Raw genomic sequence first — 27352 nt, forward strand, 5'->3', positions numbered from 1 at the left:
CAATGAAACCAGAGCCATTTCTGGATCATGGGAATTCAAAAGCACCATAAACAGCCAATTAACTATCTTCAAAGGATAAGGACCCAAAGACAAAAAACAGAGTTGACTACTAGGAGAGCAAACTGAAGAGAGAATTAGGCCCAATGAATTCAAAGAAAATTTTTACTTTTTCAATAGTAGAGGGCAATAGAGACATAACTTGGGGACTGAAATCTGGTTCTATAAGTTAGTTGTTGACCTTGGGCACAACAGTCAGTCTCTCTTAATGACAATTCCCTCATCTATAAAATAGATACATTAAGATCTACCCTCTTTTCTCCATAGGCTTCAGACTAATGAGAATCAGACAATGATGCACTTGAGATCACTTTGTAAACTTATAAAGGACTCTTCTTAGCAAATGGATATTTGGGCACTTTTTTAAAGTATTAAGGAAAAATTCCAATTTAAGATAAAATTATAAAATCATCAACTTTTTGATCCAGGATAGACCTGTATTCAATAGTAGCTACTGTGAGTCTGCCTCATTTTTTTGATGAGGCAGAAATAGGAAAATTTTTATTGTATTACTCATTTCTCTTATAAGACAATGTTACTATAGTATAATACATTAGTTATAGACTTTGTTAATTAAAGAACCAGGAAGGGTGATCTTCCAGCCTTAAAAAGTAAACACTGACTCAATACAACTCTTTACCTCCTCTACAGTACTTTGACACATTTTATTATGAAGAAATAAACACATAAATAATTTGTTCTATTAATCACAATAGGTCATTCATCACTAGGAACCCAACCTTATGTAGCTTAAATCCCAGGCAGAATATTTCACTGTAAACATATTTATAAATTATTAACTTTACTCATTTCAGCTTTGCACATCTCCTCAGTAAAGCAGTAACTCTTAAACATAGGGCTCAACAACCATTTTCCCCTTGTCCTCAAGCAGAGACTCAAAGGCACTTACAGACACACTGTTTCATTACAACATGAAAATAATAAGCCTTGGGCTATTGCAAAAGGCTTTTCAAATATCAGCATCTAACTTGGAGAAAATAGAGGGAAGAAGAAACAGAGGGTGCTGATTTGTGCTATAACCTGATCTTATGTTGGGCACGCACCCAGTGGCAATATTTTAAAATTACAAGTAAGCAAGTAAAACATAAGGCTTCATATGTAAAAGTGGAAAATGATCCAGAAGTCTTCTATTCAAAGACAAATCAATTTTTTCTTCCTAATAACCTACCAGAAAGAAATGGGTACTTAGAAGCCCTAAGGGGTTCTTCTAATAATATTCAGAAAAATATATAAAAATAAAAACCAAAGCATGAACAGAACATAGTTAACAAATAAGACTTTCTTTCAAGATGGTTACCCTCTCTTTTAAGGATGGATGCTATATAAAATGGGCAGACATGTGTCTATAATTCATCATGTTTATATGTAAATTCTCTGGCAGATATAAATCCATCTTTGTCTTCATCTTCTTTATCAAAAATATCCTCCACCAAAACATCATGATGACTTTCATTCACCACTGCACCATGCTTTTCAAACTCCTTCTTTAAATACACTTTAACCTACAAAATAATGGGTCACATTAATAATTCTAATTCATAGGACACCCACATCGAGCCAATCAATATCACAGACTGGATGGGTAGTGCAATTAGTTACATTTAACAACTACTAAACAACTACCTTATGATATATTTCTAATGATAGTAAAGGAATTATAAGGAATTTTTCCCCTTAAAAGCTGTTGCTATAGTGCTACAGTAGAGACACAAAATTTTGCTCAGAGGCAAAGATATGGCTTATATCATGGGAAAAACACACAGTGAAAGCATATTACGTGTTCTTAATCCAAGTCTAAATAAAGCCAAGCATTTGAAAGACTGCTATCTTTCAATCCACCGATTATCCACATCTTATTTTCTAAGAAGGGTCAGAATTCCAGATATTTCTCTTAAAATCAGATTAAATGATGGCCTTTTTAAATTTTAAGTAGGCGTCTGGGAATAGTACCTGCTGTGGACTGGCTGTAATCACGCCACATGACCTTCCGATCTCAGAAGTTAAAGCAAAATCCAGCCTGATGGGTATTTAAGACTAAAAGTTTCCATTTTTATACAGATATTTAAATATATAAACAAAATATTGCCCCCAATTACCTACTAGATTCACCATAATGCAATTCAACCTATATTTTCATTTTGAATCATATCCCTATTATTCCTCTGTTAGATCAGCACTTTCAAATCTTCTCTCCTCCCCCTACCACCAACATGCAAACATATAGTGTATGTTTATTTTTAAGATTCAGGGGATTTAATGCAGTTGTTAAAAAGCAGGGGGGGCAGTAACAATGAAACTCTATGGACTAATGTAGAACATGTCTCCAGGGTATATTGTGTGAATAAAGTGAGATGTCAAACAGTATATGTATAGTATGCTACTTCTTGTGTAAGCAAGGGGGAAGTAAGAATATATATTCATGCTTGCTAGTATTTGTATAAAGAAACACTGGAAGGGTTTGTTAGAAACTAGTAAAACTGGATATGAAGGGGGAGGTCACATGGTAGAAGAGGATGTGGGTGGGAGAATGACTTCTTAATAAATCTTTTTATATTGAATTGATGTTTTTGAACCATGTGAATGTTTTTTATTCAAGATTTTTTTAATGAAAAGGAATTCAAATTTATCTTGGATAGAAAAAAGTCCATGACTGATAACACTCTGAGGTGTTATGAATTTAGTAGCTGTGGATCATGACTCTGCGGTTTATAACAACATGTCTTAAGACTTAATCATTGGGACTTCCCTGGTGGTGCACTGGATAAGAATTCACCTGCCAGTGCAGGGCACACGGGTTCAATCCCCAGTCTGGGAAGATCCCACATGCTGCGGAGCAACTATGCCCCGTATGCCACCACTACTAAGCCTGCGCTCTAGAGCTCACGAGCCACAACTACTGAAGCCCACGTGCTTAGAGCCCGTGCTCCACAACAAGAGAAGCCACTGCAATGAGAAGCCCACGCACCGCAACGAAGAGTAGCCCCCCTCACTGCAACTAGAGAAAGCCCGCGTGCAGCAACAAAGACCCAACACAGCCAAAAATAAATAAATTTATATTAAAAAAAAAAGACAATCATTTCCTAGCCATTAGAATGAAATTGGTTAAAGCATAAAAAGGGACTTGATTTCTGACCAGCCAAGCCAGAATGGAGAATACAGGTAGACAAAAAACATAAGGCTAGATATCTACCTCCACTTCTTTCCCCACAGAAGCCAGACTAAGACAGGTATGTGTAGCAACAGCTGCAAACACCTAAATAAATTATAGAGAGAAGTCGTCTTCCTTTCTCCTTACTCAACACCAGGACCCTGTGCGGGCTAGGAAAGGTCTCCTACTGTGGAAAATCCAGACTGGGGTCTCCTAACCTGAGCAAAACTGAGCATGTGATCGGCTTGCTGATGCTAACTGCTAGAAAATCACTATGCAACTCATTTAACAGCCAGTCTAAAGTTTTAAACAGAAACTGTCCACGTGAGATATTTTGCAGGACATCTACGTTTCTTATATCGTAGCTCCAAAACGGGAATTGTCTTGGCAAAACAGATCTTCAAAAACTCAGGGCGAGAGCAAGATACACTGAACCCTAAGCATTAAGGAGAAAAAAAGCAAAAGAATGAAAAGTCTCAATATATTTCTTTCCAAAACAATGATTTCCTATTAAAAAAAAGTCAATTTTCAAAGCATCAGTGTTTAAGAAAACTTATAAATAACATGTTACACAAAAATAAATTTTATTTTAAAATATATTTCTTAAAAAGTGAGCTAAAAGAAAGGAATGGAGGGAGGGAGGGAGGAAGGGAGGAAAAAAGGAAGAGGGGGAGAGAGAAGGAAAGAGAGAAAGGAAGAAAGGAAGAAAGAAAAAGGAAGGATCACCTCATCTTTAGAGAGTTTCCAGTCATCATTAAGATCCATTTCTTGGAATGATTCATGGGATCTTGGTCCATTTCGAATCTCTAGGAGATCGATGTTGAATATCAGTGTACTCTCTGGGGGAATTTTACCTGACATGAAGAGGGAGAGGGGTTAATTTTATTAAATAGATCCCAAAGTTTTGATGATAGAAAACTTGTGGTACTAAACAAAATACTGTTTTAATTGAATTAGATAAAGAGCCTTTCTAAGATTGTCCCATATATAGAAATTACTTATAGTTTATTCAAACAAAGTAAATAAGGAACAATCCAAACTATTAGATCAAAAACAATGTGTTTTTGGCTTTGCAATTAAAAATTGTTTTGCACACACACACAGATATGCCTCATGGTCTGAGTATTAAATTTCAAATATAATTAAGAGGTTACATATTATATGTCAAGAATGACTTAATGGGCCTTAGATAATTAAGAGTTAATTATAGTACAAATGATTTACTAACTTTTGGGTCAAAAAGTCCTGGCCTAGAAATACATATAGTACTGCCATTTCCACCACTGGGAGGCAGTATATAACTGAATGAGCTCTGGTTTCACACTGGGATTGAGGCTCACACCTGCCCCTCTTTAAGCCTCAGTTTTCTCATCTGGAAGCAAATTTAACACATGTTGATGAAGTTCCATGGGAGGGGAGACATTAAAGCAAATTTCTGAGAAGGGAGATAAAAATCTTTTAAAGTGAAAAGAGCTTTGTTAAAGCCCCAGGGACTTTAAAAAAAACCAAACCCGAACCAAAACAAACAAAAAACTTCTGGGAAACATGGACAATTTTTTTTCAACGTGTTTCTTTATAACTATATTTAACATACAGGTCCGGGTAAACATTACAAATATTTCTCAGTGCCCCACCCCCTCATCCCATTAAAGAGCATCTGTAAGCACCAAAAGAACAAAACTTACACTGTGTGCCGAAGCTTACCATTCCAGATCTAGACAGAGAAGGGCATGCACTAGAGGTCATCGATAAAACTGGTATCTTTCCAAAAGGAGGCATGCAAACATGGTACTAAAAAACTACAAAATTAGTGTTTAAATACGTATTAGCAGAATTAGTTTCATGTTATTCTGTTTGAAGGAAATGACTCAGATTCAGATCTCTACTCGTTATAAAATAAAATCAAGTCAAATAGAGTATGGAGAAAGAGAAATGGACTAATACTATATACATAAATATTAAAGGTGAGACAAAGATACAGGAAAGTGAAAGAAATGTTTAAACATCAGAGAAACATTTTCTAGATACTTCTCTAAAAGGATCATTATTAAAATAAGAATTGAATTTTGTTAGTAAATCCTATTCTATGCATAAGATTTACATAGCAAGATCCATTTAGAATATGTAATACTTCACATATGACACCTATTTTCTTCTCAGTACACTGGGGCTAGGAAATCATAATCCCCACCTTGTAAATGGTTAAGCTTGGACTTCAGGATGCTGTGAAGTCTGTATTTCTACTACGTCAGAGTGGTTTTCTGTCTAGTTCTGATGACTTCTTAAAATTTTTTTTCTTTCTCATTATATAATGTGTGCCCATTGTAGAGAATGTGGAAGAGACAGAACCAGAAATAAAAATAACTCCCAGAACCACTGTCCATTATTAACATTATTTATTTCCTTGTGATTCACTTTGTATGTGTATATATTTTTTCCTAATACTTACTATCATAATATATATATCTTCATTTTCTACCTTTATAAATATAACATTATATCATACATATTTTAGATGTAATTTTTAAAATCTTTAAAATGCCATTTAGAAATAACTGGGCTGGGCTTCCCTGGTGGCACAGTGGTTGAGAGTCAGCCTGCCGATGCAGGGGACATGGGTTCATGCCCCGGTCCGGGAAGATCCCACATGCCGCGGAGCGGCTAGGCCCGTGAGCCATGGCTGCTGAGCCTGCGTGTCCGGAGCCTGTGCTCTGCAACGGGAGAGGCCACAACAGTGAGAGGCCCGCGTACCTCAAAAAAATAAATAAATAAAAAGAAATAACTGGGCCATATTTTATTTAGATACACCCTTTTCATTATACACTTAAGCTGGTTCCAGTCTTTTTGCTATTAGAAATAACAAGTGATGCACATCCCTGTTTATGAACCTTTCTCCCAATACCAGACTATTCCCTTAGGTAAGATTCTAATAAAGGAATTACAGGATACATGCATGTAAACATCTTCAGGCTTCTTGTAAATAGCCCTTTGGAAAACTGCATGGGTTCCCACCTAAGCAACAGGTGTTATTGGCTGCCCTAGAACAACTAGCACAAAGGCTCCCTGGACCAACTAGCCCACTTGCTTCTGCTTTATTAAACTCATTTCACGTCACTCCATTATTCATTTAAATAAATTATCAAAAACTTTATAAAACAACTTTAAAACAAAGATGAGGGCTTCCCTGGTAGCGCAGTGGTTGAGAGTCCGCCTGCTGATGCAGGGGACACGGGTTCGTGCCCCGGTCCGGGAAGATCCCACATGCCGTGGAGCAGCTGGGCCCGTGAGCCATGGCTGCTGAGCCTGCGCGTCCAGAGCCTGTGCTCCGCAACGGGAGAGGCCACAACAGTGAGAGGCCCGCATACCGCAAAAAACAAACAAACAAACAAAAAACAAAGATGAAAATTAACTCCCATAAGACCTCTGTCGTGGGAGACTTCATTTGTGAGTCACACACAGCCCACATCTAAAACTGCATTTAATGCCTAACTAATCTATATTTCAAATGTTTGACTCATCAAAACAATTATGTTGAGTAGTCTTTGCATTGTGAAAACAAATTGGTAAGTTTCAACTGGGGAGGATAAAAAAGTCTTAGAGATGGATAGTGGTGACGCTGGCACAACAATGTGAATGTACTTAATGCCACTGAACTGTACACTTAAAAATGGTTAAAATGGTAAACATCATGTTATGGAAATAATACCACCATTAAAAAAAACCCACCAGGGGCTTCCCTGGCGGTCTAGTGGTTAAGACTCTGTGCTTCCACTGCAGAGGGCATGGGTTCAATCCCTGGTTGGGGAACTAAGATCCCACATGTCAGGTGGTGCGGCCAAAAACAAACAAACAAACAAAACCCGCCATATTGGTGAGCAATATTAATAATAGAGTTGAGATTTCAGAACGTTTTTCCTTATTAGCTCAGTTGACCATTTACATATTATGGCCTTAATTGGCCATTTCAAATGCTAATCAAGGCAATTATATTTTCCTAAGATATACAAGTCCTCTATTTACTTCTAGAAAAAAATACATAGTAGTTAGTAACTTCTATCCCTAATCCAGAGAAGAATTCTAATGCTGTAGTAAAACTGTAGAATTGTTATTACCTTTTCCTTCTTTTCCATAGCCCAAGGCAGGAGGAATGATGAGCTTTCTCTTCTCTCCTACACACATTCCCTGCAAGCCCTGGTCCCAACCTTTGAGAGCCTCCAGGATGCCCAGGGTAAACCAAATAGGCTGACCATTGTTATGTTTGTGACTACAATAGAAAGAAAACACATTAGAACTCCTTAGTAACTTTATCATTATTTTTTTGTTGCTGTGGTGTAACATTTCCACCCATGACTGATTAATTTTATTAGTTTGGAAATTAATGAAAATAGCACACATGCACATGTCAAACTCTATAGTAATTCATTTCACTTCCCACCTTTCTTGATGCAAATTTCACATAGCTGAATTTGCTAGAGCTGGCAGAGGGAATAATAATAAAAACAACTCAGCATTTACTGTATACAGGTATTATCCTAAATGCTTTGCTTCTTTTAAGTCTAACAATGATAATATGATATAAGTACCATTATTACCCCCATTGTACAGAGGAGTGTGCCAGTATCTGACCCAGCTCCAAAGTTCAAAGTCTTAATCACAAAATGATGCTGTCCCAGGAAGACCACTAGAATGCAGAAAAGGGATAAAATAATGGAAAATGGATGAGTTTGGGAAGGAGAATGAGAAGCTAAGAATTTACTGCCAATGCTCACGGGTCCATGCCCACATGCACAGTGGAGTCAGGAGTGCAGTGTCTTATATCCTGCCTACAACCTTTCCTGATGTGTAGCCTGCTGATGGCTCTGATAAGTGCAAGAGGCTGCTCTTCAACCCTGAATCCCCACTCAGACCCTGGCCTAGTTCTCTCCCCAGGCGTTTACTGTGGGGCTATGCAAAGAAGTCTGGAGGAGTGGCCCCTCAAGGACTGGGGAAGAAGGAAATGGTCAAGATATCCTGGCTTATGAGTTGGAGAGAGGCCAGCCTAAGAAAACCAACCTGCTGAGCTACTGGAGGGGCTTGTGGGCTGAGTAGTATCTGAGCCCCAGTTAGTTCCCTCTTAGTGCAATAAGGAAAGTGTTCTATTCAAGGATATCTTGTAGTTGAGAAACGGAAGTCACTCTTCTAGGCTTCACAGGTACCATGGTTACTAAATCTAGGTAAAGGCCATCACTTCTTTTCCTTAATTTCCCCCATGATCAAAGTAGCAAAATGGGAACCATAGAAAATAGGGGAAGGCTAGAAAAGAATAAAGAAAGAAGAAATAATCTACCACCCAGCACTGCCAACAGTTTTGGCACATTTCTTGTCATGGTAAAGGACTTAGGCTATTTACCACATAGGCTACGGGTCTCGAAATAATGAACATGCTTTATAAACTGATCATTTGATGGTACTTCTTTATAATACTGAGAGTTAGCAGGTTTTGGCCATTTACATGGAGGCTGCATGACAATATTCCCCTCTTCAGGTACTAAAACTTTAGTAGCAAAGTGCTAAATAATGTCAAGCGGTTACCACCAGGGTCCACACAGGCTTTTGGTTCTGAGACCTGAAAGAAAGCAGGCTGGGTCTAAAACAGATCAGACTAAAAATAAAAAATGTAATTGGAAGTTTCAAATGCAAATCATAATATTGTTTAATGTCCACTGTGGCACCAGCCTTGTTGATAAAAAAAGATAGGGCTGTTGAGAATTCTATGGCATGCCCTCATCTTGGAACTTTTTGCAAAGGCTAACGGAGTTCAGAGAAGAGTGCCACTGACTTCAAAACCTCATGACACACCAGATCGGAATGCCCAGTAAAGGCAGTTTATCAGAAAACGAGGTCAGGAAGGGCCACGAGGCTTCACTGCTTTAGTTCACGCCATTCCCCCTACCTGGGATGTCCTCCCGTCCTCATTCTCCACCAAGAAACCTCCACCCATCTTTCAAGGCCCATCTCAATTATGATCCCTGGGAAGTCGTTCTCTTTCCCCATCTCTCAGAGCATGATTATGTCCAGAGTCCGTTATGCTTTGTGAGCACTTTGAACATTCTGTACTTTACATCATGAGTTGTCTTCCTCCCCTCTGTAGACCGTGTTTTTCTAGAGGAGAAGAACCCACTCGTAGTCATCTTTGCATCCCCAGGGCCTGACTCATTAAGGATTTGATTGATGAATAGATGAATGAATGGATGAGGATGGAGAGAAGCCAGATTTTAAAAATCTCCCTAGTGTCAAACAAAGGGCCTAACATAAAGAAATGTCCAGTAAATACTTTGGAATGGAATTAGAGAATCAATGCCTAATTGGAAATCATTACACTTGTAAAAGTTTTCCATGTTGCAATTTCTTTCTTTATAAAACAGAAATAGTAATAGTGTAACCACCTGAAAATCCTTCACTGTAGGTATTGAATTAATCTTCCGTAACCACACCCACACCCATCAATGAAGTCTTTGAATTTCTAGAAAGAAACAAATAATGAAACAAATCGTGGTCCTGTGCCTTGACCGAAGTGGCATCTATCAGAAAGTTAGGTCAATGGACTAGCATTAACATAACCTACAATAAGCAAATAAATGATTGTATATTCTGCTCATGAAGTTGCTATGAAAAGTTTAAGTAAATTTCACCTACACCAAAATAAAAATGGAATTGAGTTAGTTTCCCTCAGGAACAAAGTTTGAGAAATGAGAATTCCTTTAAGGCTTTTCTACTTATTGCCTAATTATACACCTAGATATTTCTACAGCATTTCAGAAATTCTAGTTCTAATTTTTATAATTAAAAAAATTACTGCTTTATCCTGACCACATGTTTCCAATAAGACCTTCAAAGGCCTTGTTATATACGATTGGCTTTAAACAATTTCCTTTCCCCAAACTAAGAAATTAGATATTTCAGTTTTTTTCAAGAGGGATAAAGCTGGTACACGCCACTGTTCCTGCCCAAGAGCTGGCATATGTGGGTGGGTTCTTTACTATTTTACCTGCAGGGTATAATTACTCACGTGGAGTGAAATAAGGAGCCGTCCTTTTCTAAGTAGCCTTCATAGTGGACCAACATCAAATCCCCTCCTTTGGTCTTGCGATGGCAGATAAACGGCTTCTGGAGCACTTCAATCTTCACTTCTGGTTCAGGGATCAGAGCCCCACTCAAAGAAGTGACTAAAAGCGTCAGGACCGCGTTCCACAAGAAAAGCCTCATGTTACCAGGGCGGGAAACAAGTTGCTACAAAAACACAAAAAGGGCCCCTCGACCTCATAGAGTTAAGGATGTAGTTGAAGACTTAAAGACAACAGCCTCTGGCAAGTTCATGACTCCCCCTTCCTAGCAGACGTGGCACATTCACCACCAACTTTCCCACTCACTAAGAACTCACCTCTAAAGAGTTAAACCCAAACCCGGCCCTTGACTGGCTCTTACAACACTGCCCCCTGGAAAGCGCGAGCTCCCGTTGGCTCGCGGTGCTGTCCCTCAGGAGCCTCTCAAGCCAATGACTCTACAACAATGTAATTTACCACCCGGCCGAGCAGGGCGGTAGCCCAGAGGCGAACCACCCGGTGAGGTCCTGGAGCCCGGAGGATTACAGAATTCCACAACCTCGGACTTTGAGAGAGGGGTGGAACGCGGAGCTAACCGGAAACTTCGACAGATTCACAGCTGTAAAGAACCCGGCCAGGGTGTGAAGTCCAGGTCTCAGGAAAGACTCGTTTACCCTCACCGTTGGTGAGAGGCCTCCCAATAGTAATTGCTTATTATTTAACTTAGGATATGAACGATAAAGACTTGAACAGTGGTTTAGGTTTCACAAAGTGCTTTCCCGTTCTTCATGAGCCTCTCTACACTGCCGGTAAGGCAGATTCTTTTATCCCATTAAAAGATAAGTATATTTTGGCTAGGAGAGGTTAAGTGTCCTGCTTAAGGTTGTTCAGCCCCAAAAGGAATTGAGCTCCGCCATCAAACCATCTTCTGATTCATTCTACAATGCTGCACAACATTATGGCTGCTAATAATTTTAGAGGACCTTAGTGTAGAGGGTCAATAATAGTCTCTATCAAGGATAAGGACGTGCAGACCTCCGCTTTCAAGTAGTAATCACAGTTACGAGTTACACAGGCTCATCTTTCTTTAAAATTTTTAATTTTACATTTTTCGCATAATTTCAAAAGCAATACATGTTCATTGTAGTCAATTTGGAAGAAACTGGAAAGCACTAGAGTTTCCAGTTAAAATAAAGGAGCCTAATTAAATTTGAATTTCAGATAAACAACGAATTAATTGTTCTGTGTTTTTATTTGCTAAATCTGGTAACCTTACACTAAAGAAAAAGAAAGAAAGAAAAAAGATCTCCTGTAACGCCACCATCCAGAAATAATCATCTTAACATTTTGGTGCATGGTTTTGTGACAAATGCCTAAAACAATTAGGATCCTATTGTATACTGTGTTTCCTAACCTGCTTTTACCACTGAATCTATAGTTAACATTTTCCCTAGTCAAATATCGTTAGCACAGTCCTTTCTCACACTTTCATATGCATAGGAATCCCCCGAGAGAGCTTGTTAAAATGCAAAGTTCGATTCCGGAGTTCCTGGGCTTGTGGCGAGATCCTACAATTCCGAGAAGCTCCTAGGTAATGTCAGTGCTGCCGTCCGCGGACCACACTTCCTGTTGCGAGGTTCTACAGTTTAGACAACATCTGTTTACGCTCGCTGGCCACACACAGTATTCTATCGTGAAATTCCCATATCTCCGTACGCCTTATTGTTGGGTACCTCAATAGCCTTTAAGTGCGTGGGATTAATTAGCCTTGAAATAAGAATTGAATCCTGAAGACTAGAATCCAGGGGGCACCCTAAGGGGCCACGGTGGCTCCCAAACATCTGGAGATGGAACCCATCTATGGCACCATTGAGTCAGGACTGTGTTCCACCGTCGTCCCAGAGGCCTCCCTCCTCCCTTCTCACCCTCCATTTAGTCCGAAGCCTGCCTCCCAGGACTCATTTTCCCCGTGGGCCTCTCTCACTACATCAGCCATGGCGCCGGCGCCTCTAAACCCCGGGGTGGATTTTGGGAACAGGCGCGCAAGCGGTGCACTGGGCATGCGCGAGCGGGCCCCGAGCTCCGTGGGTCGAGGATTCAGGTAGCGCGCCGTGGCGCCGCCAGCAACCAGCTCCTTCACTCGGGACACTTGGGTGGCTTCAGCCGCCCCTCGGACCAACCCAGTGCCTTGACCTCCTTGAGGACAGCGCGCCGGGCCACCGGCCGGCTGCGTCCTCACGTGCGGAGGCCGCCACAGTGACCCCGCCCCCGGGCCCGGGATGTGAGGCCCGCGGGGTGTCCCCGCACCGGGCCTAGGCGCCGGGAGTGGCCGGCTCGGCAGCGCCGGGCGATGGCCCTGCTGCCGGTGCTCCTCGCCTCCTGGGGCCTGGGGCAGTGAGGGGGCCGGCGGGCGAGGGCAAGGTGGCCGCGGGCGCCATGGAGGGGGTGCTGTACAAGTGGACCAACTATCTGAGCGGTGAGTGGGAGGCGTGCCAGAGTTCTGGTCCTTTGTCTGAGCCGCGGGAGGGTGGCGTCGGGACGCGCCTTCTGGGGGTCGGGGTCATGGTCCCTCCTGAGACCAGAGAGGCCTGCGCGGACCGGGAATGTTTCCCCACAGCAGTTCTATGTCTCCCGTGCTATACAGACCCAACCCCCTGTAGGGGCTGGGTGAGGGCCGTAGCTTTCCTCACTTCGAGGAAAGCTAAGAAATCCTGAGATGTGGGGTGACTTGAAAGGCACGATGCCCTCGGTGGCAGAGGGAGGGAGGCGCTGATTCCCGCAGTGGGGTCCTCTGGGAGTCTCGAATTCTGGCGAAGGAGCTGGTCTCAGAAGGTTTCAAATAAATGCCAGCAGTAACCTGGAATCCCAGAGGTGAAAGGTCCTTTTTCAAACAAAGTCCCCAGAGCAAGCACTTTCCCTTTGTCACCTGCAGAGTCATCCGAGTGCAGACCAAGGTATCAGAGTTACGTCTCAGTTCCAAAGTATGCACAAGGTTTTTGGTTTTCTCACTGAGCATTTCTTTTTGTTTTACAGACTCAGAAATTACCGTAAAATAAAATGCAAGCATTAGCAACTCTTTTTTTGCTTCGCTGAGCAGAATGGCTTAAAAATAGTACCCCACCCCCTTTGCAATTTGTGGAAGTACTTCATATTTTGAGAAGGTCGTAACTATTTTTCAGCTGCGAATATGATTCAGGCCGAGCATTTTCATAAATGAGTATATAAATAAAAGCCTTCTGTGTTCTGGAAACTGTGCTAGGCACTTTTTTGAAATTAAACTTTTTATTATGGAAAATGAGGTGGGCACTTAAAATTTTAATAGCAATGTATTTGAAATGAGAAATATTCCCAGTATCTCTTAGAGTGGCAGAGATGTATTTTCCCATCCTAGGGGACCGTAGGACAGTTTTTTTTAAGGTTGTAGTGTGATTCTCTGGGGGTGTTTTAAGGACATTTGTGTCTGGGAGGAGCAGTTGGCATAGTGACTCATGAGGTTCTAGAGCACAGCTAAAGGTGCACCTGTTGGGTATACCCAGAATCTCTTCCCTGTGCATAGTGTGGTTACAAATGAGTTCTGTTTATTTTTCTTGTGATCATTAGTAGAAACTGAGTGAGGAGGGGTGTTTTAGAAGACTTGCCCTTTGCTTCAAGGACCTTCATTTGATGTCAAGAGATTGTATTAGATGTGGATACCTCATGGCTGGGCTCCAGTGAATGTCAGAGGCTAACGTTCTCCTAACCTAAAGGGAGGGTGCTTGATCAAGTAATTTGCTTTTGAGGTATCTCTAAACTCTAAGATGTATAATCTTATGCCCTTGAAGGAAATTTAGTTGCTGGTCTTGGTCTTTACCCCCTTTCCATCACACACACCTTTTAACTTGTTTTCTTTCATCCTCAACACTCTTCCTTCTTTTGTTCCATCTCCCCCCCTCCTTTTTTTTTTTTTTTTTTGCCTCTTCTTTCTTCTTCTTCTCCCCCTCCTTTATATAGAAGGTTTAGTCTCTTGGTACTGTACCTACTTCCTGGTCATGAAATATCTTTTTTCCCCCTGACTGTTTTTATGTATCCTTCAATAAAGCAAAATTTCTCTAGAAGGATCTTTTGGAATCTTCATCATGTGGTGCCTGTACCATCTGTTCTGTTGGAAAAGAGTCTACTTTTTTCTGCCCCAAGTAAGAGAAGTTAATTTTGTGAGTGATGCCATAGTGGAAGCCCTAAAGAAAAGGGGCGCTGGAGCCATTGCCAGAGATGACTGTCCTTACATCATGCTGCTTGTTCCCATGGCCCACAAGCCACCTCACTGTGGACAAACTGTTCATAGAAGCCCATCACACTGGGTGTACTTAGACTTACGGTTCAGCACATTCTCTTTCCTTAGGACATACATTTACTTTGGAAAGGAATGGTAATAGCCTAGGAGGAGCAAATGCACTTTTGTTTCTTCCACCCTTCTATGCAAGTTAGTCTCCCCCAAAAGAGCGTACTGTGAGTGTTCATGACAAGCTTTGATGAAGACATCACTAATTTTCTTCTCCTGAAACTTGTTTTTAAAGGTAACATTTTTTTTCTTATGGTTTTGCACATAGTAATTTAAAAATACCTGTAATATCAGTCTAAGTTTTTGTTCATTTTGAACTTTTCTCCGAAGGGAGTACATAACCCGTTTGTGTAGTTTATTTCCGTCATGTCCACAGCTTGATATGGAATGCCTTATGTCCAAATTTGAGTGGAGTGGTTAGGGAAACAGTTTATCAGCTGATCCTTTTTTTTTTTTTTTTGCGGTACGTGGGCCTCTCACTGTTGTGGCCTCTCCCGTTGCGGAGCACAGGCTCCGGATGCGCAGGCTCAGCGGCCATGGCTCACGGGCCCAGCCACTCCGCGGCATATGGGATCCTCCCGGACCGGGGCACGAACCCGTATCCCCTGCATCGGCAGGCGGACTCTCAACCACTGCGCCACCAGGGAGGCCCTCAGCTGATCCTTTGAATCATTTGTGGATGTTGTTAATTTCATTCACCAGCTACTGGTGTGCTGGGCTCTGTGCTAGGCACAGGGCAAGCAGTGTTAAACAAGACAAACACTGCTCCTGCCTTTCTTGAGCTTACAGTCTGGTGGGGGAGACAGACATTCATTGGATACATGGTTGGAAGCAAGTTCCAAGTGTGTGTGATTTGGGGGGAGAGGATGGGAGAGGCTAGTCGGGGTCGCTGGGGAAGGCTTCACTAAGGAAAAGATTTAAGCAGAGCCTGAAGGATAAACAGAAGCTGGGTAGGTGGTGAGGCCATAGCAGAGGTGCAGTTGGAGGCTGTAAGGAAAAACTTTTTAGGCTCAGGGAATGTCAGTGTGAAGGCCCTAAAGCAGGAAAAAAACTGGTAAGTATAAGGAAAGTAAAGAAGACCCACATGGCTGGAGAGCTGAGAAGAGGCTCCAACAAGACTGCAAGGATGGAGGGCAGGCCTGAAATTGCAGGACCCCATAGGCTGGTTTAAACACTGCGGAGTGATTGTGCATGCACATGCATGTGTTTGTGTGTGTGTAAGAGAGAAATGGTGAGATTGTTTAAAAGCTCATTTTGGCTACATTTATTGTATTTTGCCAAATACTGTAGTTATTTTGTGAGCTTCTCTTGCCTCTTGAGTTAAACTGTTAGGTATCAATTACTGAAAGTTGGAAACATCCATCAAGCCCTGAGAATAGCAGTATCTAAATTGCTTGCATGAGTGTACTGCTAAAATACAGAAAGAGAAAGGAAGAAAAATCTCTTTTCCCTAATATATTAGGCAAACTCAGGTACCCTGTGCTCCATCAGAGGAAAAGGAAAAAAGAAAAAGAAAAAGAGCTTCTGTGGATTTTCTTCAACATTCTGAGCCATCCTGCCTTTTGTGCAGTAGAACATTGGATATTCTGGGATTTAGTGTCCAGCCCTCTCTTCACATATTAGAAGATTAAGCCTGGAATGGAAAGGGGATGGATTAAACATTTCACAAACACCTACGTTGTATGAGACATAACACTAGGCACCGTAAGTTTGTTATTTGTATCTTTCAAGCCCTAAAAGTCAGTCAAGGGATATTATACCTGCTTGGTTATACGTTAATGCTCTATAGTAGAACACTAGTAGAGTCAGAGTCCTAAAGTCTAGTGCCGGCTCTGTCACTGCCAGCTGCAGAGTCACTTTATCATTCTGAGCTGTAGTATCTTCCTCCATAAAAGTGATGAGATTTACCCATTAATAATTGTAAGAATAGTTTAAAAAAAAAAAACCAAAAAACTTAACACTTCTAATGTTCCAGGCACTATTCTAAATATTTTACATGGATTAACACATTTAATCTTTGCAGCAATTTTAGGAAGCAGTTGCCTTTATTATTCCCATTTTCCAAATGAAGACATTGAGGCACAGAAAGGTGGAGGAAGGAACTAGCCCAAGGTTACACAGTTAGTAAGTGGCTCCAGTGTCTGTGTTCCATTCATTACATAATACTTGTAAACGTCCTTCCTGCTTGATCGTTATATAATTCTAGCTGATTCATAATGTGCCTATATTTAAAGTATGTCGACCTAGAATAGCAGACTTTATTTGGGGGTGGGAGGTGGGGAGGAATTCAGGAGTATGGAGGACTTTGCCTGGTGTTGTGCATATGTTTTGTCACAAGGAAATTTTCTGAGCTGTGCTCTGAGCTTTCTACTTTCAGTTTTAGGTCCCATTCCTGCCCACTCAGCACACAGGAGGGCTTCTGCCATGAGCTCTAGCCAGTTGCAGGCTTCTTGGGCCCTTCCAGTGCATTAAAACACAAGCACATTGCAGCACTGCATTCCAAAAATAACAAAAGCTTGCATCATGCTCACCAGATGGTTGTCTGAGGAGGTGCTGTAATTTTGCTTACCACACCCCAGGTGGAAGAAGGTGATGCTTGTCCATATATGTTTGTACTGTGTAAACAGTGCCAAGAGGCCATCTGGAATGTGAGTGATTCAGAGCAAGATTCTCATGGTCTCACAGCCACTAGTCAACCTTTTTTGTTGTTACTTTTCTTTTAACATCTTTACTGAGATATGAATTAACCTCTGATGAATTTCACCCATTTTAAGTATACTAGTCAAGGGCTTCCCTGGTGGCGCAGTGGTTGAGAATCTGCCTGCCAATGCAGGGGACATGGGTTCGAGCCCTGGTCTGGGAGGATCCTATGTGCCACGGAGCAACTAAGCCTGTGCGCCACAACTACTGAGCCTGCGCTCTAGAGCCCGCGACCCACAACTACTGAGCCCACGTGTCACAACTACGGAAGCCCGCGTGCCTAGAGCCCGTGCTCTGCAACAGGAGAAACCACAGCAATGAGAAGCCTGCTCGCCACAACCAGAGAAAAGCCCGCGCACAGCTACGAAGACTCAATGCATCCAAAAAAAATAATAATAAAATAAATAAATTTATGAAAAAATAGGACTAAAAGGACATTTTTGAAATAAAAAGTACAATATCTGAAAAAAATTTTAAATCACTCAGTAGATGGGCTTAGTAGAATGCAGATGACACAGGAAAGAATCAGTGAACTTGAATAAATCAGTAGAAAGTATCTAGTCTGAAGAACAGAGAGAAAAAAGATTGGGAAGAAATGAATAAAAACTCAGGGACTTGTGGGACAATAACAAAAGGTCTAACATTCTGGCACTGGAGAAGGGAGAAAGGGAAAGGGGAAAGAAATTGGTGAAGAAAAGGGGTTTGAAAAAATGATAACTGAAAATTTCCCAAATTAGGTAAAAGCTACAAATTTACATATTCAAGAAGCTCAGCAAACTCCAAGCAGTATAAACTCAAAGAAAGACATACCCACACACAACATAATGAAACTGCTGAAAGCTAAAAAAAATCTTAAAAGCAGCAAGAGTAGAAAGACACAATACATATAGGGAGACAACAATTTCAGTATCTGGGATTTCTTTTCAGAAAGCATAGAGGCTAAAAGAAAGTGGAACAACATCTTTAAAGTGCTGAAAGAAAGGAATTGTCAACACAGCATTCTATATCCAATGAAATAGTATTCAAGGGTTAAGGCAAAATAAAAATATCCTTAGATGAAGGAAAATTGTAATAAGGAAATGCTACAGGCAGTTCTTTAAGCTGAGGGGAAGTGGTAATGGGGGAAGTTAGAACATCAGGATTAAAGGAAGAACAACAGAAATGATAAATATCTGGGTAAATAGACTTTTTCTCCTTTTAATTCTTTAAAATGTATGTGACTATGGAAGCAAAAACTGTCACATTGTCATTGGGGGTATAGTGTTCATTGTATGTATATGTAATATATATGATAACTATAATAAAGTGGGAAGGCTGAAAGAACTTACATGGTTTTAGGTTTGTATGTTTTACTTGAAATGATAAAACAGTACTAAACAGGCTGAAAGTTAGATATGTGTTTCATAAGCCCTAGAGCAACTAATGAAAAAATACCAAGAGATACAGCAAAAACTCCAATAGATAAATTTAAATGGATTCATACAATCTGAAAGGAGGCAGAAAAGGGAGGAACAAAGTAACCCTGCACCCCCCCCAAAAAACAGGAAACAATAAAAAAATATATTGTCCCTAATTCCAACCATATTGATATCTAGATCTATATCTATTAAGTGTAAGTGGTCTAAACAGATGAAGTAAAAGATACAGATTGTCAGGGGAAAAAAAGAAGACCGAACTGTATGCTGTCTATGAGAAGCCTACTTTAGAGATCAAGAAAGATTGAAAGTAAAAGTATATATGAACAGATGTAAAAATTCTCAGCAAAATATTAGCAAACTGAGTCCAAAAAATGTGAAAAGAATTGTACACCCTGACCAATTAGAATTGATCCAGGATATGCAAGGCTGGTTCAACATTTAAAAATCAATTAATCTATCACATCAACAGACTAAAAAAGAAAAACCACAATCGTATCAATAGATGCAGAAAAGGCATTTGACAAATCACCCACTCATGATAAAAACTCAGTAAAATAGGGATAGAGGAGAACTTTCTCAACTTGATAAAGCCTAGCTACAAAAAACCTACAGCTGACATTGTACTTAATGGTGAGAACCTAGAAATTTTCCACTAAGATCAGGTACAAAGCAAGGATATCCTCCCTCATCACTCCTTTTTAACCTCATACTGGAAGTCCTTTCTAATACAGTAAGGCAAGAAAAGGAAATTAAAACTATACAGATTCGGAGGACTTCCCTGGCGGTCCAGTGGTTAAGACTCCACACTCCCAATGCAGGGGGCACAGGTTAGATCCCTGGTCAGGGAACTAAGATCCTGCATGCCGTATGGAATGGCCAAACAAACAAACAAACAAAAAAGTATACAGATTCTGAAGGAAGACATAAAACTGTCTTTGTTCACCAATGATATGATCACCTATGTAGAAAATCTGAAAGAACTGACCAAAAAACTGGTACTGATAAGTGATTATAGCAAGGTTGCAGGATACAAGGTTAATGTGCAAAAGTCAATTGCTTTCCTATATACTAACAATGAACAAGCGGAATTTGAAATTCAGAACACAATATCTTTACATTAGCACCCTTAAAACTAAAAGACTTAGCTATAAATCTAACAAAATATGGGCAAGATCTATATGAGGAAAACTACAGAACTGGTGAATGAAATCAAAGAAGCTTTAAATAAATGGAGAGATATTCCATGTTCATGAATAGAAAGACTCAGTGTTGTCAAGATTTCAGTTCTTCCCAACTTGATCTATAAATTCAATGCGATCCCAGTGAAAAACCACAGAAAGTTATTTTATGGATGTCAACAAACTGATTCTAAAGTTTATTTGGAGGGTTGGCGGCGGGTAAAAGACCCAGAATAGCCAACACAGTATTGAAGGAAAAGAACAAAGTTGAAAGACGGACGCTTCCTGACTTCAAGACTTACTATAAAGCTACAGTAGTCAGTATTGTGTGGTACTGGTGAAATAATAGACAAATAGATCTGTGTAACAAAATAGCCCTGAAGTACACCCACATAAATACAATCAACTGATCTTTGACAAAGGAGCAAAGGCAGTACAATGGAGCAAAGATAGTGTCTTCAAAAATGGTACTGGAACAACTGGACTTTTATATGCAAAAAAAATGAATCTAGACACAGACCTTACACCCTTCACCAAAATTTATTCAAAATGGATCACAGATCTAATTGTAAAATGCAAAACTATGAAACTCTTAGAAGATAGTGTTGGAGAAAATCTAGATGACCTTGGGTATTTTGATGCCTTTTTCGATAAAATCCCAAAGACACAGTCCATGAAATAAATAATTGATAAGCTGGACTTCATTAAAGTTAAAAACTTTTGCTCTGTGAAAGACAATATCAAGAGAATTAGAAGACAAATAACAGACTAAGAGAAAGTATTTGTAAAAGACATTGGATAAAAGGACTGTTACACAAAATACACAAAAAACTCTTAAAACTCAACAATAAGAGAACAAAGAACCCAATCTAAAAATGGGTGAAAGACCCTAACAGACACCTCACCAAAAAGATATACAGATGGCAAATAAGCATAGGAAAACTAGCTCCACATCATATGTCATCAAGGAAATGCAAATTAAAGCAACGATGAGATACCACTACACACCTGTTAGAATGGACAAAATCCAGAACACTGACAACACCAAATGCTGACAAGGATGTGAAGCAACAGGAACTCTCAAACATTGCTGATGGGAATGCAAAGTGGTGATAGCCACTTTAGAACACTTTGGTCGTTTCTTACAAAACTAAACATACTCCTACCATATGATTCAGTGAAAGCACTCCTTGGTATTTATCCAAAGGAATCAAAAACTTAGGTCTACACAAAAACTTATGTTCACACAAAAACCTGCACAAGGATCTTTATAGCAGCTTTATTCATAGTTGCCAAAACTTGGAAGCAAACAAGATATCTTTTAGTAGGTGAATGTATAAACAAACTGTGGTACATCCAGAAAATGGAATATTATTAAACACTTAAAAGACATGAGCTATTGAGCCATGAAAAGACCTGTATGAACCTTAAATATTACTAAGTGAAAGAAGTCAATCTGAAAAGGCTACGTACTGAATGATTCCAATTACGTGACATTCTGGAAAAGGCAAAACTATGGAGACAGTAAAAAGATAAGTGGTTGCCAGGGGGAGGGGGTGATTGTTGTGGGAGATTAATAAGATAGGTATATATTATCATACATTTTTCCACACCCATAGAATGTACAACACCAAGAATGAACACTAAGGTAAACTATGGACTAAGGTAAATTATGGTGTGTCAATGTAAATGGTAAAAAAATGTACCGTTCTAGTGAGTGATGTTGATAATGGGGAAGGCTATGCACATGTGGAGGCAGGGGACATGTTGGGAATTTCTGCCTCCCTCTCAAATTTGTTTTAAACCTGTAATTGCTCTAAAAATTTTAAGTCTTCTTAAAAAATTTTTAAAAAATAGGAAAAGGTATACCATGCAAACACTAATCAAAGGAAAGTGGAATTGACTATATTAACATAGACAAAGTGGACCTCAGAACAGGGAAAATTGCAAGGGATAAAGAAGACATTGCATAATTATAAAAGGATCAATTCATCAAAAAGACAGGAGTCCTAAATGCGTATCCAACTAAAAGCATATTGTCAAAATATATGAAGCAAAAACTGATAGAACTGAAAGGAGAAATAGACCACAATTAAACTTGGAAACTTCAGCATTCTTCTTTGAGTAATCCATAGAACAAGTAGACAGTAAATCACACAAAGATATAGAAGATCAGAACACTGTCAACCAACTTGACCTAATTGAGAATATAGAAGAGTCTCACAACAGCAGAATACTGCATTTTTTCAAATGCACATGGAATATTCACTAAAATTGACCATATTCAGGGCATAGTAGAAACCTTACCAAATTTAAAAGAATGTTCTGTGTCTTTACAAAAAGTAAACTAGAAATCAATAAGAGGAAGATGTAGGAAATCCCCAAACATTAGGAAATTAAACAGTACACTTTTAAATAACCTGTGGGTCAAAGAAGTCTCCAAGAAAATTAGAAAATATTTTCAACTTAAATTGAAAACATAACAGTGGTTGGCCAGGGGTAAAGTGTGGGGGGAGGGCTTGGCTACAAAGGGGTAGCACAAAGGAATTTTAAGGGGAGGATAATGGAGTTTTTCTGTATTTGATTATTATGGTAGTTGTTAGAGAACTATGAATTTATCAAAACACAGAACTGTTAACTAAAGAAGAAATTTCACTATGCATAAATTTTAAAATAAATACTAAAAAATTTTAATGTCTTTTAAATGGAATAGTTTTTTTTTTTTTTAAGTGATGTGTTTGGATGAGCTGCTTGTCACAAGACTGCTGAGTAAAAAATAAGGAAAGCTACAGTCAGACATGGGTATGACTCACAAGTAATCACTTTTTTTGGTTTGGATCTTTAAAGAAATAAGGGCATCTCTGTTTAGAAATTTTGATTTAAAAATGGTGACTGTTGTGAAATAAAAAAGGAAGAAAATATAGTGCAAAACCAACATGAGCTATGCCATTTTAGATCCAAATATAAGTGCATTTTTTAAAGAAAATTGTGCTCATTGAAAAAATACATACTGTTCAACACTACTTGAACTGAAAAATGACTTGCAAACAATTGTCAATTAAGTATAAAAAGACATTTGCACTATGTGAGAAAAAAGCAAGCTGTTAACAATTTCAGAATAATGATCTTCAAATCTTTAATTTCTTTGAATAATGTTTTGTAGTTATCAAAGTATAAGTTTTACACTTCTTTTATTAAGTTTATTCCTGTTCTTTTTGATATTGTAAATGAAATTATTTTCTTTTTAAATTTTTTTAAAATTTTATTTATTTTGGGCTGTGTTGGGTCTTTGTTGCCGTGCGTGGGCTTTCTCTAGTTGTGCAGAGCGGGGACTACACTTCATTATAGTGCGTGGGCTTCTCATTGTGGTGGCTTCTATTGTTGTGGAGCACAGGCTCTAGGCACGCAGGCTTCAGTAGTTGTGGCTCGCAGGCTCAGTAGTTGTGGCTCACAGGCTCTAGAGCGCAGGCTCAGTAGTTGTGGCTCATGGGCTTAGTTGCTCCACGGCATGTGGGATCTTCCCCGACCAGGGATCAAACCCATGTCCCCTGCATTGGCAGGCGGATTCTTAACCACTGTGCCACAAGGGAAGTCCTGAAATTATTTTCTTAATTTCATTTTCAGATTGTTCATTGCAACTATATAGACGTACAATTGATATGTGTATATTGGTCTTTTTTTTCCCAATATGTTTATTACAGTATAATTGCTCTACAATGGTGCGTTAGCTTCTGCTGTATAACAAAGTGAATCAGCAATACATATACACATATCCCCATATCCCCTCCCTCTTGCATCTCCCTCCCAACCTCCCCATCCCACCCCTCTAGGTGGTCACAAAGCACCGAGCTGATCTCCCTGTGCTATGCAGCTGCTTCCCACCAGCCATCCATTCTACATTTGGTAGTATATATATGTCCATGCCACTCTCTTACCTCGTCCCAGCCCACACTTCCCCCTCCCCATGTCCTCAAGTCCACTCTCCACGTCTGTGTGTTTATTCCTGTCCTGCCCCTAGGTTTTTCAGAACCATTTTTTTTAGCTTCCATATATATGTGTTAGCATACAGTATTTGTTTTTCTCTTTCTGACTTACTTCACTCTGTATGACAGACTCTACGTCCATCTGCCTCACTACAAATAACTCAATTTCGTTTCTTTTTATGGGTCAATAATATTGCATTGTATATATGTGCCATTCTTTATCCATTCATCTGTCAATGGACATTTAGGTTGCTTCCATGTCCTGGCTATTGTAAATAGTGCTGCAATGAACATGATGGTACATGACTCTTTTTGAATTATGGTTTTCTCAGGGTATATGCCCAGTAGTGGGATTGGTGGGTCATATGGTAGTTCTATTTTTAGTTTTTTAAGGAACCTCCATACTGTTCTCCATAGTGGCTGTATCAATTTACATTCCCACCAACAGTGCAAGAGGTTTCCCTTTTCTCCACACCCTCTCCAGCATTGTTTGTAGATTTTTTGATGATGGCTATTCTGACTGGTGTGAGGTGATACCTCATTGTAGGTTTTTTTTTTTTTTTTTGGCAGTACGCGGGCCTCTCACTGTTGTGGCCTCTCCTGCTGCGGAGCACAGGCTCTGGATGCGCAGACTCAGCGGCCATGGCTCACAGGCCCAGCCACTCCGCGGCATGTGGGATCTTCCCGGACCAGGGCGTGAACCCCTGTCCCCTGCAGAAGGCAGGCGGACTCTCAACCACTGCGCCACCAGGGAAGCCCTTGATTTCCTCTTTAATGGCTGTTAGCATTTGTCCTATGTGTTGAGGTGCTTCTATGTTGGGTGCATAAATATTTACAATTCTTATATCTTCTTCTTGGATTGATCCCTTGATCATTATGTAGTGTCCTTCTTTGTCTCTTCTGATAGTCTTTATTTTAAAGTCTGTTTTGTCTGATATGAGAACTGCTACTCCAGCTTTCTTTTGGTTTCCATTTGCATGGAATATCTTTTTCCATCCCCTCACTTTCAGTCTGTATGTGTCCCTAGGTCTGAAGTTGGTCTCTTGTAGACAGCATATATACAGGTCTTGTTTTTGTATCCATTCAGCCAGTCTGTGTCTTTTGGTTGTAGCATTTAATCCATTTACATTTAAGGTAATTATCAATATGTATGTTCTAATTACCATTTTCTTTATTGTTTTGGGTTTGTTATTTTAGGTCTTTTCCTTGTGTTTCCTCACTAGAGAAGTTCCTTTAGCATTTGTTGTAAAGCTGGTCTGGTGGTGCTGAATTCTGTTAGCTTTTGCTTGTCTGTAAAGATTTTAATTTCTCCATTGAATCTGAATGAGATTCTTGCTGGGTGGAATAATCTTGGTTGTTGGTTTTTGCCTTTCATCACTTTAAATATGTCCTACCACTCCCTTCTGGCTTGAAGAGTTTCTGCTGAAAGATCAGCTGTTAACCTTATGGGGATTCCCTTGTATGTTATTTGTTGTTTTTCCCTTGCTGCTTTTAATATTTTTTCTTTGTATGTAATTTTTGATAGTTTGATTAATATGTGTCTTGGCGTGTTTCTCCTTGGATTTATCGTGTATGGGACTCTCTGTGCTTCCTGGACTTGATTAACTATTTCCTTTCCCATATTAGGGAAGTTTTCAACTATAATCTCTTCAAATATTTTCTTAGTACCTTTCTTTTTCTCTTCTTCTTCTGGGACCCCTATAATTCGAATGCTGGTGCATTTAATGTTGTCCCAGAGGTCTCTGAGACTGTCCTCAATTCTTTTTTTTTTTTTTTTTTTTTTTGTGGTACACAGGCCTCTCACTGTTGTGACCTCTCCCGTTGCGGAGCACAGGCTCCAGACACGCAGGCTCAGCGGCCATGGCTCACAGGCCTAGCCGCTCCTTGGCATGTGGGACCTTCCCAGATCGGGACATGAACCCATGTCCCCTACATCGGCAGGCAGACTCTCAACCACTGCACCACCAGGGAAGCCCCTGTCCTCAATTCTTTTCATTCTTTTTTCTTTATTCTGCTCTGCAGTAGTTATTTCCACTATTTTATCTTCCATGTCACTTATCTGTTCTCTGCCTCAGTTATTCTGCTATTGATTCCTTGTAGAGCATTTTTAATTTCATTTATTGTGTTGTTCATCATTGTTTGCTCTTTCGTTCTTCTAGGTTCTTGTTAAACGTTTCTTGTGTTTTCTCCATTCTATTTCCAAGATTTTGGATCATCTTTACTATCATTACTCTGAATTCTTTTTCAGGTAGACTGCCTATTTCCTCTTCATTTGGTCTGGTGGGTTTTCACCTTGCTCCTTCATCTGCTGTGTATTTCTCTGTCCTCTCATTTTGCTTAACTTACTGTGTTTGGGGTCTCCTTTTCGCAGGCTGCAGGTTCATAGTTCCCATTGTTTTTGGTGTCTGCCCCCAGTGGGTAAGCTTGGTTCAGTGCATTGTGTAAGCTTCCTGGTGGGTGGGACTTGTGCTGTGTTCTGGTGGATGAGGCTGGTACTTGTCTTTCTGGTGGGCAGGACTGAATCTGGTCGTGTGTTTTTGGGTTTCTGTGAACTTAGTATGATTTTAGGCAGCCTCTCTGTCAGTGGGTGGGGTTGTGTTCCTGTCTTGCTAGTTGTTTGGCATGGGGTGTCCTGCAATGGAGATTGCTGGTCGTTGAGTGGAGCTGGGTCTTAGTGTTGAGACGGAGGTCTCTGGGAGAGCTTTTGCTGATTGATATTATGAGGGCCCGGGAGGTCTCTGGTGGACCAGTGTCCTGAACTTGGCTCTCTCACCTCAGAGTCTCAGGCCTGACACCCATCCGAAGCACCAAGACTCTGTCAGCCACATGGCTCAGAAGAAAAGGGAGAAAAAAAAGAAAAATAAAATAAATAAAATTATTAAAGTCAAAAATTTTTTTTAATGATTAAAACAAAGTAATTGAAAAAAAAAGAAGAGAGCAACCAAACCAATAAACAAATCCACCAGTGATAACAAGTGCTAAAAATTATACTAAAAGAAAATGGACAGACAGAACCCTAGGACAAATGGTAAAAGCAAACCTATACAGACAGAATCACACAAAGAAGCATGCACATACACACTCACAAAAAGAGAAAAAGAAAACATATAGATATATATAAAAGGAAGAGAGAAACCAAATCAATAAACAAATCTACTAATGATAATAGGCTCTAAATACTAAACTAAGATAAACATAAAGCCAGAAACAAATTAGACGCAGAAAGCAAATCCAAAATCTACAGCTGCTCCCAAAGTCCACCTCCTCAATTTGGGATGATTCGTTGTCTATTCAGGTATTCCAGAGATGCAGGGTACATCAAGTTGATTGTGGAGATTTAATCCGCTGCTCCCGAGGCTGCTGGGAGTGATTTCCCTTTCTCTTCTTTGTTCTCACAGCTCCCGGGGTTCAGCTTTGGTTTTGGACCCGCCTCTGCGTGTAAGTCTT

At 40.0% G+C, this 27352-nt stretch overlaps 2 protein-coding genes across 5 annotated transcripts in view; one reads left to right on the top strand and one right to left on the bottom strand.

Moving 5' to 3' along the window:
• Positions 1–398: 398 nt before the first annotated feature.
• Positions 399–10636, bottom strand: FKBP14 (FKBP prolyl isomerase 14). 2 transcript variants are annotated; one of them, XM_081244909.1, is made up of 4 exons: positions 10275–10636; positions 7339–7490; positions 3953–4080; positions 399–1580 (listed from the first exon to the last, which is right to left on the bottom strand). In XM_081244909.1, exons 1-4 carry the CDS (start codon positions 10469–10471, stop codon positions 1422–1424), a joined length of 636 nt encoding a protein of 211 aa, XP_081101035.1. In that variant the 5' UTR covers positions 10472–10636; the 3' UTR covers positions 399–1421. The 2 variants fall into 2 exon arrangements, with proteins under 2 accessions (XP_081101035.1, XP_081101036.1); XM_081244910.1 differs by lacking the exon at positions 399–1580 and adding an exon at positions 1590–3662.
• A 1731-nt stretch (positions 10637–12367) lies between these two features.
• The window catches only part of PLEKHA8 (pleckstrin homology domain containing A8), a 59857-nt gene continuing 44872 nt past the window's right edge, over positions 12368–27352 (top strand). For 2 of the 3 annotated variants that reach the window (XR_014016587.1, XM_081243514.1), the window contains exon 1: positions 12368–12784. Coding sequence is in view for 1 of the 3 variants with exons in the window: in XM_081243514.1 (XP_081099640.1) it covers positions 12745–12784 (40 nt within the window). In the remaining 2 variants the exon portion in view is untranslated. The remainder of the gene's footprint in view (positions 12785–27352) is intronic. The other variant, XM_081243516.1, reaches the window with a different exon arrangement.

This window comes from Mesoplodon bidens, assembly GCF_964165515.1.
Source record: "Mesoplodon bidens genome assembly, chromosome: 9".
Taxonomy (NCBI): domain Eukaryota; kingdom Metazoa; phylum Chordata; class Mammalia; order Artiodactyla; family Ziphiidae; genus Mesoplodon; species Mesoplodon bidens.

Excerpts from the sequence above, each read along its gene's own strand:
- FKBP14 (XM_081244909.1), bottom strand. The coding sequence starts at position 10,471 with ATGAGGCTTTTCTTGTGGAACGCGGTCCTGACGCTTTTAGTCACTTCT. Across the intron at positions 7,491-10,274 it reads GGCTCCTTATTTCACTCCAC|TCACAAACATAACAATGGTC; the intron begins GTGAGTAATTAT and ends TTTCTATTGTAG. Across the intron at positions 4,081-7,338 it reads CTATGGAAAAGAAGGAAAAG|GTAAAATTCCCCCAGAGAGT; the intron begins GTAATAACAATT and ends TCTTCATGTCAG.